At 32.7% G+C, this 15,660-nt stretch overlaps 1 protein-coding gene across 1 annotated transcript in view; it reads right to left on the minus strand.

The window, feature by feature from the left end:
* Nucleotides 1–15,660, minus strand: part of sorcs3a (sortilin related VPS10 domain containing receptor 3a) — a 352,179-nt gene that overhangs the window by 283,854 nt on the left and 52,665 nt on the right. The window contains 1 exon segment of the mRNA XM_056456597.1: nucleotides 4,799–4,824. Coding sequence (XP_056312572.1) covers nucleotides 4,799–4,824 — 26 coding nt within the window.

Genomic DNA, 15,660 nt, shown 5'->3' on the forward strand with positions numbered 1-15,660 from the left:
AATGCTGGGTTCCACACAATTGCTTCATTTTGTTCGAACATAAATCAATTAACTTAATCGTTTTCACAAATTTAAGTGGATTGAACATAAAACAAGGCGCGAGTGATTTACATGTTAAGTCAATGCAAAGACGCGAATAGACAACCTGCGGCGCAATACGCGAGAATGGAGCGGCGCGAATGACGCGAATAGCACAAAGCTAATGGCGCAATACACTAGAATAACGTGATACGTGCGTATGGCGTGACACGAATTGAGCGTTTTGCGCGTTTGACACACTTAACGCGCGAGTCGCTCGAGTTTGAAAATCGAAATTTCAGCGGACATTCACGCAACGCAAACCAATCAGGAGCTTGCTCTTGTAGGGGTGTGATTATGACATAGCGCCTGTTGTTGGTGTCCCGGGGGAAAATCCTCCTGCCTACACCAAGCCCTGCCAATGACACGAATCTGCGTCTTTTCTGAAGTGAATTTGACGTGCAAATGAAGCGGATTTTGACGCCCAAATGAAGCGGATATTGACGCCTAAATGAAGCGGATATTGACGCCCGAATGAAGCGAGTACACTCAAATGTTCACGAGTTAATTTATGCGCGAATAGCGTGATTTATCTGCGTGTTCCACGACTGATGTGAACACAGCATAACAGGGTTGTGCTTAGTCTTTTAATGAGTTATGGGTGTGTTTTGAGCATAATGTGCATCAAACCAATCAGAGTCTCATCTCCCATTCCCTGTAAGAGTCAGTTGCTTTACACCATGGCACATTTGCTATTTCCATGGCGGACTTTGTAAGTGGAAAAACTGAATGCTTCCCTAGCGAGTTAAACAGATCATCTGCAGCACGAGGATAAAGAACGAGCCTCCTCCATTCGGCCTCTTTTTCTTTACTGTACTTTTTACTTTACTCATTTACTTTCAAGGATAAAGAAACGGTGTTGTACGCACTCCACTGAAGACATCCATTAGCCTACATATTTAATTTTGTTTGTTAAGCGCAACGATTTGTTACAAAACTATTTCTAGGTTCAGTTTATGCCCCATATGGTGATGCATACGTCTCGTTAAACAAATATAAATATGCATATAATAAATAATGCTGCTAATAATAATGACATTTTACAAACTGTCATGAATAAACTGAAAAAGTCCCCCGACATGGAGGTAGTGATTTTTATATTTATGTCAAAAATAATAATTTTTGTAACATTTTAATCCTTTATATTTTTCATATGTAAAGATATTTGTGTATCGCTGTTCATCCTGTGTGTATTAAGCAATGTGTAATCGGTTTGGCCCTGCATAGGTGCATAACTAACGCACTCTGCGCTGGACTTTAGACCACCTTGTAGTTATTCAGTTCCTTAAAACAGCAACGTGTCAACAATGCGCCTGAACACACTTCCTTTATAGACCAGCACACCCATGAGTCCACAAAGTGGCACAAATGGATTTGCTATTTAAACAACATGGTGCAAAATGTGAAAATTAGAGTTGCTCTGGTCTCAAAATTGCAACAAACACGGCAAACACATCTTGTGCCTTATTGCGCCGGGTGTATGATAGGGCCCCTAAATGTTAGACTAACATCAACAGGTGTAGACAGATTCTGTCTAACAAAAAATATGACTATTCTGACCTGAGCTACTGAATCAACCAACTCACGTCTGTTTCCATCCATGTTGACATTAAAGTTAACTGTTGCTTCTTGCCGTTGTATCGCTGTCTAAAACGATCATTTCAACTCCAGTACTTGCTCATTAGAACATTCACGAGTTATTTTTAGAGCATGCATGTGAAGTTATTAGACGCAGATATGTGCATCGACACACACATACTCTCAAAAAATGACATTTGCTCTTTGTTTAAACTGCTTATATAAAATAAGCTGAAACAACACAATTTTTCAGTTTTATTTAATTGTTTAATGTTTAATCCACTTAAATTCATAAAAACTAGTAAGTTAACTTAGTTCCTTCATGTTGTCCCAACTCAAATTGATTGTGTGGAACCCAGCATTTTTTAGTGTACTCTCTCTGTCTTTTACACAATCACTCCTTCAGGGCAACGATGGTGCATGGTTAAAATAACAAAGAAAGTTAGAGGAACACAAATGGGATTTCGGTCATGAGTGGAAATTATTCCCCTCGTAGTATCTAATAAATAAATGAATACCAGTATATCAAACATTTGTATCTAATGAAAAAGTAAAGTAGTATTTTTTTTTCTAAAAAGGTACTAAACTGCCTGACGAAAGTCTTGTCGTCAATCCTAGTTGTAAGAGCAACAAATAATAACTTGATTTCTAGTTGTTCAATTGGAAAAGTGGCAGAAGGTAGATTTTGATCTGTTGAACTGCATTCTAATCACCAGAAATACTTCACACCTATTGGACCCAAGATTTTCATAGAAATCAGTCAAGTTTGGTGAAGGAAAAACCATGGTTTGGGGTTACGTTCAGTATAGGGGCATGCAAGAGATCAGCAGAGTGGACGGCATCATCAACAGCCTGAGGTATCAAGACATTTGTGCTGCTCATTACATTACAAACCATAGGAGAAGACAAATTCATCAGCAGGGTAGCGCTCCTTCTCATACTTCAGCCTCCACATCAATATTCCTGAAAGCAAAAAAGGTCAAGGTGCTCCCGGATTGGCCAGCCCAGTCACCAGGTATGAACTTTATTGAGCATGTCAGGGGTTAGATAATGGAGGAGAAGCCTAGATGATCAACTAGAAGTCAAGTTATTATGACAGGACTTTTGTCAGGCAGGGTAGTACCTGAAGAATATGCACTAGTAGCGATTAAGAACTAGTTCCTAATGTGAAACAGGTATCTAAAATGAGTACTAGCACCTTGAAAATGCATACCAATATATTTTGCAAACCAAATGTTAACAAAAATAAAAATTCAGATTCTATAACAACAATACAATTACTACAGTAACTATTTTAAAAAGTACTAGTATTTATTGAATAAGTATTAAGTATATCTAATAAATAAGTAGAAGTAACTAATGAATAAGTGTTATTTAAAAAAGGTAGCTAAGGAATATGTGCTAGAAGCTAGTGGATAAGAAGTAGTTCCTAATGTAAAATACATGAGTATATAAAAATGAGTACAATCACCTTAAAAATACATACTAGTATGCTTTCTAGATTAAATGTTAAAATAGCTTGCCATAAAAACAAACAACAAAAAAAGAATTGAGTTATTAGTAACGATGGTGTTATGTTAAGTGGGGACGCCGACAACAGAGATGCGGATCCAAATGCAGGTTTATTAAGAATAGTCAGGCAAGCAACGCTCAGCACAGGGGTAAACAGATAAATACATGCAATCCAGAGTCGTGGTCAGTAAACTGGCAGATGGTCAAAAGGCATGCAGCATACAACATAAACATACAAACAAGCCAAGGGTCAAAAACATGGCAAAGCAAGGCAAGGAAAATGTGCCATGATGTTCACAAAACAGTATAACAAGACTCAGCAACGTGTGTGTGTGCTGTCTTTATAGCCTATTTAATTAGTTCTGCACAGCTTCAGCTTTGTGTATTTGGGTAAACCGGAACAGGTGTGAGAGTATAGGTATGATGGAATTTGTAGTTCATTTGGTGGCAGATTTGTAGTTCTCCAGCGATCTGTATGGGCCAGATCGCTGGCGATTGTGACAGATAGTGAAAGTTACTACAGTAATTATTGAAATAAGTACTAGTATTGAGCAAATAGAGACCGATATTTAATAAATAAGTACTAGAATTAAGTACTAGAAGAAGTACTGGAATTTAAAATAAAAGGGTAGTAGTAGGTAAAGAATATGTGCTTGAAACTAGTGAATAAGAACTAGTTCCCACTATAAAAAATACAAGTATCTAAATATGAGCACTAGCATCTTGAAAATGGATACTGTATGCTTTCAAAATTCAAATGTTAATAAGGCTTGCCATAAACCAACAATTTTTGTATGTTCGAGAAAGCAAACAAACATAATATTTCTAGGGTTTTGTTCAACATTGGCTCTGCATACCATGGAATCAAAATCCTGCAGCTCCTGGTCACGTATTACATTCAATACTTCATCAAACAAGTACACCACGGTCTGACCCATTTGATCAATCTCACCTGGACACCTTGCTTTTGCTTTGCGTCCTCATGCGAAGAGCCAGTGCTTGTGTAACTCTGCAATATTTACTTCTCAGCGGTAGACACAACATGAACACAAGGTTTGGTGGAAAACCTGCTTCAAAATGCACCAGTCTAGACCTCACATGGTCAGGAGAAATACGTCAGTCTAGAAAACTGCAGCATTTTAGGGCATCGTTTGCGCACTCTTAATGCAAAGTCCTGCACTAAAAGGTATGAAATTAATCAAAGGTAATCAAATATTAAAAGATGCACGACACTGGACTTATTTTAAGAAAGCATCACACATCCTTCGCAGAAAAGATGATTCAGGAATGCATTAGAGTAAGCTGAGTGCATGGATAAATCTGAGATGACAGACAAGGTAAGAGGAATGATGATTATTAGCAACGTTTTCTCAAAAGTTGTGTTACTAGAATGTATGTTATCTGGTCTTTGCTCATGATCTCTCAATGTTAGAAAAAAGTATTAATATAAAAAATAAATAAATAAAAAATAAAAACTTGTGAAGTTTGTAATTACTGCAAATTATTCTTACAGTAAATGTCCTTGACTTACATAAATACATGAATTTTAAATACTTTGAATAGATATTAAACAATTAGCTAAAGGAGACAAACCAAGTAAAACTATGCTATGGTGCATATACTTGGTCACCGTGTGATATTCTGTCAGTAACAGCACTCGTCCAGCCTTTTAACCCTTCACCCTTGTGTATTCCTCCATCCACATACAGCAACAAGCTAGTGGACACTCTACAGGTTGACAAATATTGCTGCTGTTGGGCAAAACAATGTACTTTTGAGGCTTTTTACATATACATTTACATTTACATATATATATATATATATATATATATATATATATATATATATATATATATATATATATATATATATATATATATATATATACACATATATATATATATATATATATATATATATATATATATATATATATATATATATATATATATATATACATATATATACATTTATATATATATATATATATATATATATATATATATATATATATATATATATATATATATATATATATATATATATACATTTATATATACATATACATATATAAATGTATTTATATATACATGTAAGTATATATACATATACTTACATTTAGTCTAACCAAAAGCTAGTACAAATCGTTGTAATAAATTAAACTTATTGTTAAATGAATTTATTTGGGACTGTGGCAGCTTTTATGATATATTTCATTTATGATACAATTATGTGAGGTTAAATAGGAATGGCTGCCATGCTATAAAATTAAGTTATTAAATAATTTTACGATGATGTTTTGCCCTGCTTCAGTCATTAATTGCAACTTCCCCTCACGCATATGCTTTATTAGCTGTTATGAGGTGAAGCTAACATGTTTTTGGGACAGCCACAACTCCAGGTCATTAACAACCACTTATATTTATAAAATGGCAAATATACACACACCGGCCACTTTATTAGGTACACCTGTCCAACTGCTCGTTAACGCAAATTTCTTATCAGCCAATCACATAGCCACAACTCAATGCATTTAGGCATGCAGACATGGTCAAGATGATCTGCTGCAGTTCAAACAGAGCATCAGAATAAGATTTTGAACATGGCATGGTTGTTGGTGCCAGACGGACTGGTCTGAGTATTTCAGAAACTGTTGATCTAGTGGGATTTTCACGCACAACTATCTCCAGAGTTTACAGAGAATGGTCCAAAAAAGATGAAAGAATGGCCAGACTGGTTCAAGCTGATAGAAAGGTGACAGTAACTCAAATAAACACCTGTTACAACTGAGGTATGCAGATGAGCATCTCTGAACGCACAACACGTCCAACCTTTGGCGGATGAGCTACAGCAACAGAAGACCACACTGGTAAGGTGTACCTAATAAAGTGGCCGTTGAGTGTACACAGCCTAAGAGCCAAAACAGAAAGCAAAATGTAGCCATTAGGTGGTCTAAACTGCACAATACTATCCAGGGTGTAGAGTAAACAGGATAGATGAGAAATATGGCATGTGGGTGTAAGCTTTTAAAGTGGGAGAAAAAAAAAAAACAGTTTTTTCTTTCACCATAATGTCTGCTGTGTTGCATCCCTTCAGCAAGAGCTTCAAACATGCTCAGTTTCACTTTGTAGCCTTCAGTCCATCGTTCCTTTCTGTGGGCTGTGAGAATAATTTAGCCAATACATTAGCGCTACAGCTAGCCGACGACGCGCAAGGTCCTGTTGAAGCCGTGAGCGATATTAGCCAATATCGATGCAGGCCGGCGGTCTTTAGAGAGACAGAGTTAATGACCAATAACCTGCGGGTGGTCTTTCACCACTTCTCCACAGTCATTTTTCTACCCTCATTTTTTGACATATATCGAATTTCCTTGAAAGGACGTTTTAATTATCTTGACAAATTAACTGTCCTTTCTTTGAAATTGCATCGAGGGTGCTGTGATACTCCTAAAATTGCAGCATATGCTAACAGGGGTGTGCTAAATGAGGACTGACGTTTTTTTGATCAGTGAGAATTTTACATAAGACATGGACCAAAAAAAAAGCACGAAAAACACTCGTTTTTTTATGGTTGAGGATGACTTTGTGGTCCTGCTGTTTTAGAAACATCATTATCATGCAGTATAGCAAAAACACACTGTAAAAAAAAAATAGGGAGTGTAAAACAAGTCAAAGCAAACAGCTACAGTGTTTGATGTCTTTGCAACTTACTGAAAATGTGTTTTTTATTTAATGCAAAATAAATGTTATTCATGTATACAATTAAATGTATCCTATACATAGCTTTGATGCATACCCCTAATGCACACAACAGTAAATGTATTCATGGTTAATCTGCAGTTTCCAAGAAACCAAACATCAGTGTATAAATTAAATGTATGAATTAAATAAAGAAATAAAGAATTCAACTGGTTATATGCAATGTTCAGTGACTATTTACATACGATAAATAAATGAATAAAATTAAATTGTCTAAGGGTGCTTTCATGCAAGCACATTTGGTCCGCACCCGGGTTTGTTGGACGTCAGAGTATGGTGCGTTTAGCTACAGTATAATCGCTGTCTTCTGGAACTAGGGGATGCCATGCCGGAACACTCACTCTGGCCCCCCGGGCTCTGCGATTGGTTGGGAAAAATCCAAATTGAACCAAAACAAACCATTACAATTGGCTTGAGATTGACAAGCAAAATCTATGACATTGCAACCTGCAGTAAAAAAAAAAATTAATTAATAAAAAAAAAATCAACCTGTCTTCTGAACTCGGGTGTGCATCTGTGAACCGTACCTGAGTCCGTCTGAAAGAGGTGGTCTAGGGCAGGGGTTTTCAACCTTTTAGGACACAAGACCCCCTTTTAGGACAACCCCCCCCCCTCCTCCTCCAAAACAGCTTCTACGGATATCGCGCCATGTTCTGAACATTTATAATATCTTTGTGGCAGACGGAAGTTTTCTGTATGTCCAAAACCAAAAGATTCAAACCGCGATGTGTGTACGTCTTTCCATTTTGGCGCTTTGCTTTCATGTCCGTATACATAACAGCAGTTCGATGATGCAAGCCTACCGGACTTCAAAAAGACAGTGTGAACACAAACCAACTGAGAAAGTTGCAAGGGGGGGACAATTGAATTTGAGAACGGTCCAGGCAATCGAACCAAGTGTGAAAGCACCCTGAGAGATCTCAGAGTTCTGCACAGCAAAATATTCTGTATTGGACTATTGGAGGCCATATCAATAACTGGTTGATAAATGCTTTATTTTAATGTTATAATTCTTTATATGTAAATTGTTGCAATTTCCTTGTGTAAATGCATCTTTTGTTGTTGTATTTAGCCTAAAAAATCTAATAAAAATAAAAAAACATTTAATCTAATCAAAAGCTGGTATACATTGTTAAGAAATTAGTTATTTTGGACTGTGGCAGCTTTTATGATATATTTCGCATATGAGCCAATTATATGAGGTAATTAAAACAGGAATGGCTGCCTTGTTATAAAATTAAGTTATTAAATAATTTTATGATGATGTTTTGCCCTGCTTCGGCCATTAAATGGAACTTCCCCTCACCCATATGCTTCATTAGCGGTTATGAGGTGAAGCAGTGCATATATACAGTGAGGGAATTAAGTATTCAACAAGTCACATTTTTTCTCAGAAAACATATTTCTAAAGGTGCTGCTGACTTGACATTTTCACTAGATGTTGGTAACAAGCAAAGAAGTCTATATATGAAAAGAAAACAATATTAATTAGTTTACAAATTAAGTTATGTGTAATAAAATGAAATGACACAGAAAAAAAGTAATGAACACATGAAGAAAGGAAGGTGTTGAAAGGCCGTGAAAGCCCAGACAGCAGCTGAAATCTCTCAGTAGTTATTCAGCAACACTCTGCCCTTTGCCATTGTAAATTAATATTAGCTGCTTCAGTCCAACATCTACATTAGCAGGATGATGAAGATGAAACCAGGGTGGACATTTCAGCAAGACAATGATGCAAAACACAGCCAAAGAAATTCTTTGCAGTAAACAGAACACATTTAAAGCATCTGCACCATGTTTTTCAACTAAGAACTGAAGGTGTTTTCGCTGTTCAATGGCATTTTAAAGCCTTTGAAGATGCAAACTTTTGAAAACAACTTTTTCAAAGTGCTTTTTAAAACGATACTGTTATCATCATCTTTACCCAAAACCCAAAATATGATTCTGTAAAAAAAAACATGAGCAACACCCCTCACACTGAAAGTTTAACGCTCGCATTTAAAGTTGAATTATTGTAATCAATTCATCTCAGGAAAAAGGATTCTTCGGCGAGAGCACTTCAGGGACTCTCATATCTCAAACAGAACATGAGGGTTAAGGACATTAAATGTTTAAGGATACCAAAGCGGCGTCTTTAAATATCAGAGTTGGAGGATAAGAACAGCTCGCCGAAACGTGAGTTGAAAGTTACATATGGCCAAATTGAAAATGCTTGATGCTGCTTGTGTATTGATCCTCTGTACAGCTTCCCACAGTCGGCCTGAGGATGGGCCTGAAATGAAAGACTTTAGACACTCGGTCAGATCCAGTGCCAAGTGTTCCCAGCCTTGTCCTGTTCCAAGCCAGGAATACTAATGGGCCGCTTTTGCCGCTAATAGAAAGAGCGAAAGTCTAGGCGCTGAGATCACTGATTAGTTTGACTCAGGGCTTCACGCTTTTTCTGATGTTTTTCCTACCTACAGTGTAAAAAAAAAAAAGAGAAAGTCATATAATCAACCAACACTCATAATAATCAAATTTTCTCCCGAGTAAAGAAGCATACTAATATATAGAAGGTGTTCAGTGTCATTCACACAAATATGAAACACCATCATGGTAACAGACATGAAAGTAAAGTACATGGATAACCACTATCAAAGTTAGATGTAACTAATGATTAAAGTTAGATGTAAAATAAAAATAAAAAGAAGAATGTCAACAATAAGCATTAAAAAAATGTCAATGCAGGGTTATTCACCGTATATATATAAAGGACTTACTGTTAAAAAGGTTACATATTCTTACTCTCTCAATTTTACAAGGATTTTTTAACCATTGAAATCACAGCCTTTTTAAGCACATTTGTGGACTTAACAAGGACATTTAACAGTGGCACATTTTTCAGACAGAATACCGCCGAAAACCTCTATATTCAACTCTGGAAATCATTTTTTTTGTATTCAATAAAGTGTGTTAAATCCCTTTAGACTTTTCTTCCAGAGAAAATGATTATACGAATGCAATATATTAAAAAAAAGATTAACGTATGTAATATATTGCTCCTATCAGTATTTTGTATTTTGTATAATGAAATTCTGAGACTATGTTTTGCAATTCTGTTTAACGCTATACGTTATCTCGCAATTCTGTTAAATGCAATTCTGAGATTATCCCTCACAATTCTGTCTAACAAAATTTTGTCTTGAAATTTTGTTTAATGCAATTTTGAGTAACGCAACTCTAAGTATATCTTCAGCAATTTTGTTTAACAAAATTTTAACATTATCTTGCAATCCTGTTTAATGCAGTTCTGAGTAACGAAATTCTCTAATTATCTTTTTCAATTCTGTTTAATGCAAATTTAGCGTTATCTCTTTATCTTGCAATTGTCTTTAATGCAATTCTGAGTAATGCAATTTTGTAATTATCTCTCACAATTCTGTTTAACATAATTTTAACTTTGTCTTGAAATTTTGTTTAATTCAGTTTTGAGTAACGCAACTCTAAGTATATCTTTAGCAATTTTGTTTAGGAAAATTTTAACATTATCTTGCAATCCTGTTTAATGCAGTTCTGAGTAACGAAATTCTCTATCTTTCGCAATTCTGTTTAATGGAATTTTTTACTTCATCCCACAATTTTGTTTCATGCAATTGAGTAACGCAATTCTCTGATTATCTTTCGCAATTCTGTTTACTGCAATTTTAGCATTATCTCGCAATTCTGTTTAATGCAGTTTTTCCTTTATCTTGTAACTGTCTTTAATGCAATTCTGAGTAACGCAATTTTGTGATTATCCTTCACAATTCTGTTTAACGCAATTTGAACTTTGTCTTGCAATTCTGTTTAATGCAATTCTGAATAACGCAGCTAAGTTTAACTTTTGCAGTTTTGTTTAAAGCAATTTTAATGTTCTCACAATTCTGTTAAACATTCTCTCGCAATTCTGTTTAATGCAATTTTGAGTAACGAATTTCTGTGATTATCTTTTGAAATTCTGTTTAATGCAATTTTAACATTATTGCGCAATTGTTTTATGCAATTCTGAGTAATGAAATTCTCTGATTATCTTTTGCAATTCTGTTTAACCTAATTTTAACGTTATCTCATAATTCTGTTTAATGCAATTCTAAGATGATCTTTTGTGATTCTGTTTAACGTAATTTTAACATTATCTCGCAATTCTGTTTCACGCAATTTTGTACTTTATCTTTCAAATCCGTTTAATGTAATTCTGAGTAACAAAATTCTGTGATTATCTTTTGCAATTCTGTTTAACGCAGTTTTAACATAATTCGCAATTCTGTTTAATGCAATTGTGAGTAACGCAAATCTGAGTTTATCTATCACAATTGACTTTAATGAAATTTTAAGTATCTCACAACTCTGTTTTACACAATTCTGAGTTTCTCTCGCAATTCAGTATAACGTCATTTTAACTTTATCTCAAATTCTGTTTAACGCAAATCTAGGTTTATTTCTCGCAATTCTGAGCTTAACTCGCAACTCAGTGTTTAATGCAATTGTTGGAGTTTATCTTTTGTAGTTCTGAGTTTTTTTTAATTTTTAATTTTGTTTCTCTCAATTGTCAATTTACGCATGTTTACATCCTACAACTTTATTTTGCTCTTCTATACAACAAGTCACACATTAACAGCGAGACTTAAATTTTGAATTCTCGTACAAGTTCATAAACGTAGTTCTGACCAGAAACATATGCATTTTACAATACAGCCTGGCAATAAATAAAAAATACCTCTAAATAAAAGTTTTCATAGAATTCACATTGCTGAGAGAAGTAGCTATAAATTACACATTGGCACTACATTACCACATTATATCAGCTCATCTCACTGACTGATGCCTGCCTCACATGGGAGCCAAGTAATATTTGATTGCCACCTTTGTTATGTAAAAAAAACACAATATAATCAAACGCAAAGACAATTTCTAGAACCTGCAGCGCGACGCTACTGCTGAATCTTGAACTAAATGAATCAGAGCGCAGCGAGAGGAGAAGGATGATGGAGCCATGGAGGCGAACTTCATCTCTGTGGGGTCTCTTGTGCAATTAATGATGTGCTGATATATTTATTTAGGTCTCATTAGAATGCAACCCCTGAGGTCTTATTCGTGTCTGAGAGAAAACCTCCCACCAGCGTGTTCATTGTGTTTGGGCAACATAACACAAGATGAATTAAGCACAACCATCAGGGCCTTGCTTTGGTCGGAACGTTCTGTAAAGCTGACTTGTAATATATGTATGACACACTCACACACACATACACAAAATGTATGATATGAAATGCTATTTCCTCAAACCTGCATGCATTTCCATATTATAAGCTACTGTTTTGCTTATGCTGATTTAATATAGGTGATTTGTTTAGTTTTTTTACAGGGATTCAAGTCTCTGACGTTGACTAATCTAAGCTAAAACTGAAATTAATCTTATAGAAGAAAATAAATTTGACCCTGGATGACAAAATCAGTGTTGTGTTGCGCATATATATTTGTCAGTAGTTGAAAAAGTATTGTATGGGATCTGTTTTAGGTTTATGCCAAAATATATTGGCATATCAAGTAAACATCTTCCAGGATGATGTTTTGCAAATTTCATACTGTAAATGTATCAAAACTTGATGTTTGATTAGTAAGATATTAATTAATTTATTAAACTTTAGATTTTTTTTTAACCCTCAGATTCCTTATTTTCAAATAGTTAGGGTTAGGATTTGTACTTTCACTTAAAAAACTTCCCTTACCTAACAAAGCATACATTTAAATCTACATTTATGACTGGTTTTGTGGTCCAGGGTTACAAACTAATAACTATAGATTTGTAAAATAAGCACAAGATTTTTTTTACCCAGTCCATATTGAGTCCAGATTTTCAAATAGTTGTATCTCTGCCAAATAGTGTCCTTTCCTAACAAAGTTTACATTCAAATAGACATTTATAAATAGTTTTGTGGTCCAGGATCACAAATGAATAACGATACATTTGAAAAATATACACATGAATTACATGCATTTTTTTATTTATCAATTTTTTTAAACAATCCCTTTCTCTTTTCAATAAATGCCTTTCTCCATAGCAAATGCATACAATATATAAAACTCTAATAATAATAATAATGATGATACTAACAACAACAATAATAATACTAATAATAATAATAATAATAATAATAATAATAATAATAATAATATTATTATTATTATTATTATAAAAGTATAATAAAATCTAATTATTAATAATAATGATAATAATAATAATAATAATAATAATAATATAAAAGTAAATAAAACATAAAAATAGTAATAATAATATATTAACGACAATATATTATTATTATTATTATTATTATTATTATTATTATTATTATTACTAATAATTTAATAACTATAATTAAATACTTATTTTTCAGTAATTATTTGCAACAGTAATATTTTCACTTATATCACAACAAATAAATTAATTGTCAATTAATTCTTAATTAATACATTAATTGTTAATTACTTATAACTAATTACTCCCCGACACTGATCACATTACAACAGAATGTAGTCCTATGTACTATAAATTATAACATTTTCTTCCCATTGAATCCTAAAATACTGCATGTCAACAATTTATTAAAGGTTTATTTCAACAAAACCAGATTAAAAGGTTTTAATAACACAAAAGTCGTTTGTTCCCATAGAGGAATCACAGAGTCATTACAGTTGTCCCCAGCATAACACGTCCTTCATTAACAACAATTCAAATGTATGAGCATGAATAATTTCTCCTAAATTCATCTTAATGAGTTGAAAACTGGCTGTTATGGGACATACCTCCAGGGAAGATTCTTCAAAAGAAAAGTGCTGTGAACTACATTCAGTGTGTTGTGTTTTACTGGTACTTCTGACCTCTATCATAATAATACAGTGCATGGAGGGCAAAAGAATGTTTTAATACTGTTATAAATGCTGGAAGGTGGAGGAAAGGGCTTGAAAAACAAACAAACAAACATATATATATAATTATTTAGTAAACATACATATTACAACATATTAACTGACTTCAACTGAATTATTAGTATTAGTAATAATAATAATGATAATAATGGTTATTTATTTATTTATTTATTTGATAAAAAGCAATATATAATATTATATATGCTTAATTAACGTAACAAAGTATTATTATTATTATTATTATTATTATTATTATTATTATTATCATCATCATCATCATCATCATTATCATCATCATCATTATTATTATTATTATTATTATTATTATTATTATTATTAATTCAATTGATTAAATACCAACAGATAATATAGTATAAATTAAATTTAATATAATGTTTTTATTACTATTATTAGCATAATAATAATAATAATAATAATAATAATAATAATAATAATGGTTATTTAATTACTTATATATTTGTTAATTCAATTGATAAAAAACTCAATATATAATATTATATATTTTAAATTAATTTATTAAAATATTATTATTATTATTATTATTATTATTATTATTATTATTATTATTATTATTATTATTATTATTATTATTATTATTATTATTGATTTGGATTTTAATAAAGTGTTATTAGTACTATTATTAGTATAATAATAATAATAATAATAATAATAATAATAATAATAATAATAATAATAATAATAATAATAATGTTTTTATTTATTTATTTATTTATTCATTCAATTGATAAAAAACAATATATAATAGTATATGTTTAATTTATTATTATTATTATTATTATTATTATTATTATTATTATTATTATTATTATTATTATTATTAATTTTGATTTATTCAATTGATTAAGGCCCCTTAAATAATTTTATATAAATTGAATTATTTTAATAAAGTGTTGTTATTATTATTAGTATAATAATAATAATAATAATAATAATAATAATAATAATAATAATAATAATAATAATAATAATAATAATAATAATAATAATAATAAGATATTGTTTCATGTTTCAAAGATAAACTTAATATTAAGCTAAATATTAAGGTCTAGAATAAAACTATTTTAAAATTAAATGAAATGAAATGAAATGAAATGAAATTGCCATTGCTTACCATGATGTGCTTAAAACAATAAATAAACAAACAAACTACCTAACTAAAATAAAAACTGAATGCCAGTAATAAAAACCACCCACATGACCGATTCCAGCACGCTAGAAGGTTAACAGACATTGATTTAAAACGCCTGCATGTGCAACAAATCAGCAAGTTAAATGCTAATCAAGAGCTCATTATATTCGATTTGACTAAACAGATTTTCACTAATCAATGATCTGATGGAGAAACACTTGAACGGCAACACCAGTCTCTTCACACTCTACTATATCTGAAATATCTGAAACAGCTATAGAGATGGAGAGCGTTCCCAATCTCATCCTCCTGCTCTCTCCAGGGCCTGTAGATCAGACACAATGACCTCCGCCGGTCAGCAGATAAGCAGGTGATGAAAGAGGTGTGAAAACAGCGACTGAACGAGTGGATCAGAGTCCCTCATCACGTTCATCAAAGACACTTTCAAGAGCTAAACGCTTCAGATAAGACAACGCCACCCTCGCAGTCGCAGCCAAAAAACAACATTCAGAATCATCACAATGGGTCTCATTCTCTAAATATTGGCACAGACGAATTTACAAATAAACCGTGATTTATCTAGAAAACCTTCGTACAAAAATTTCTCCCACAGTCCAACGA

The sequence above is a fragment of the Danio aesculapii genome, chromosome 1 (assembly GCF_903798145.1).
Source record: "Danio aesculapii chromosome 1, fDanAes4.1, whole genome shotgun sequence".
NCBI lineage: Eukaryota > Metazoa > Chordata > Actinopteri > Cypriniformes > Danionidae > Danio > Danio aesculapii.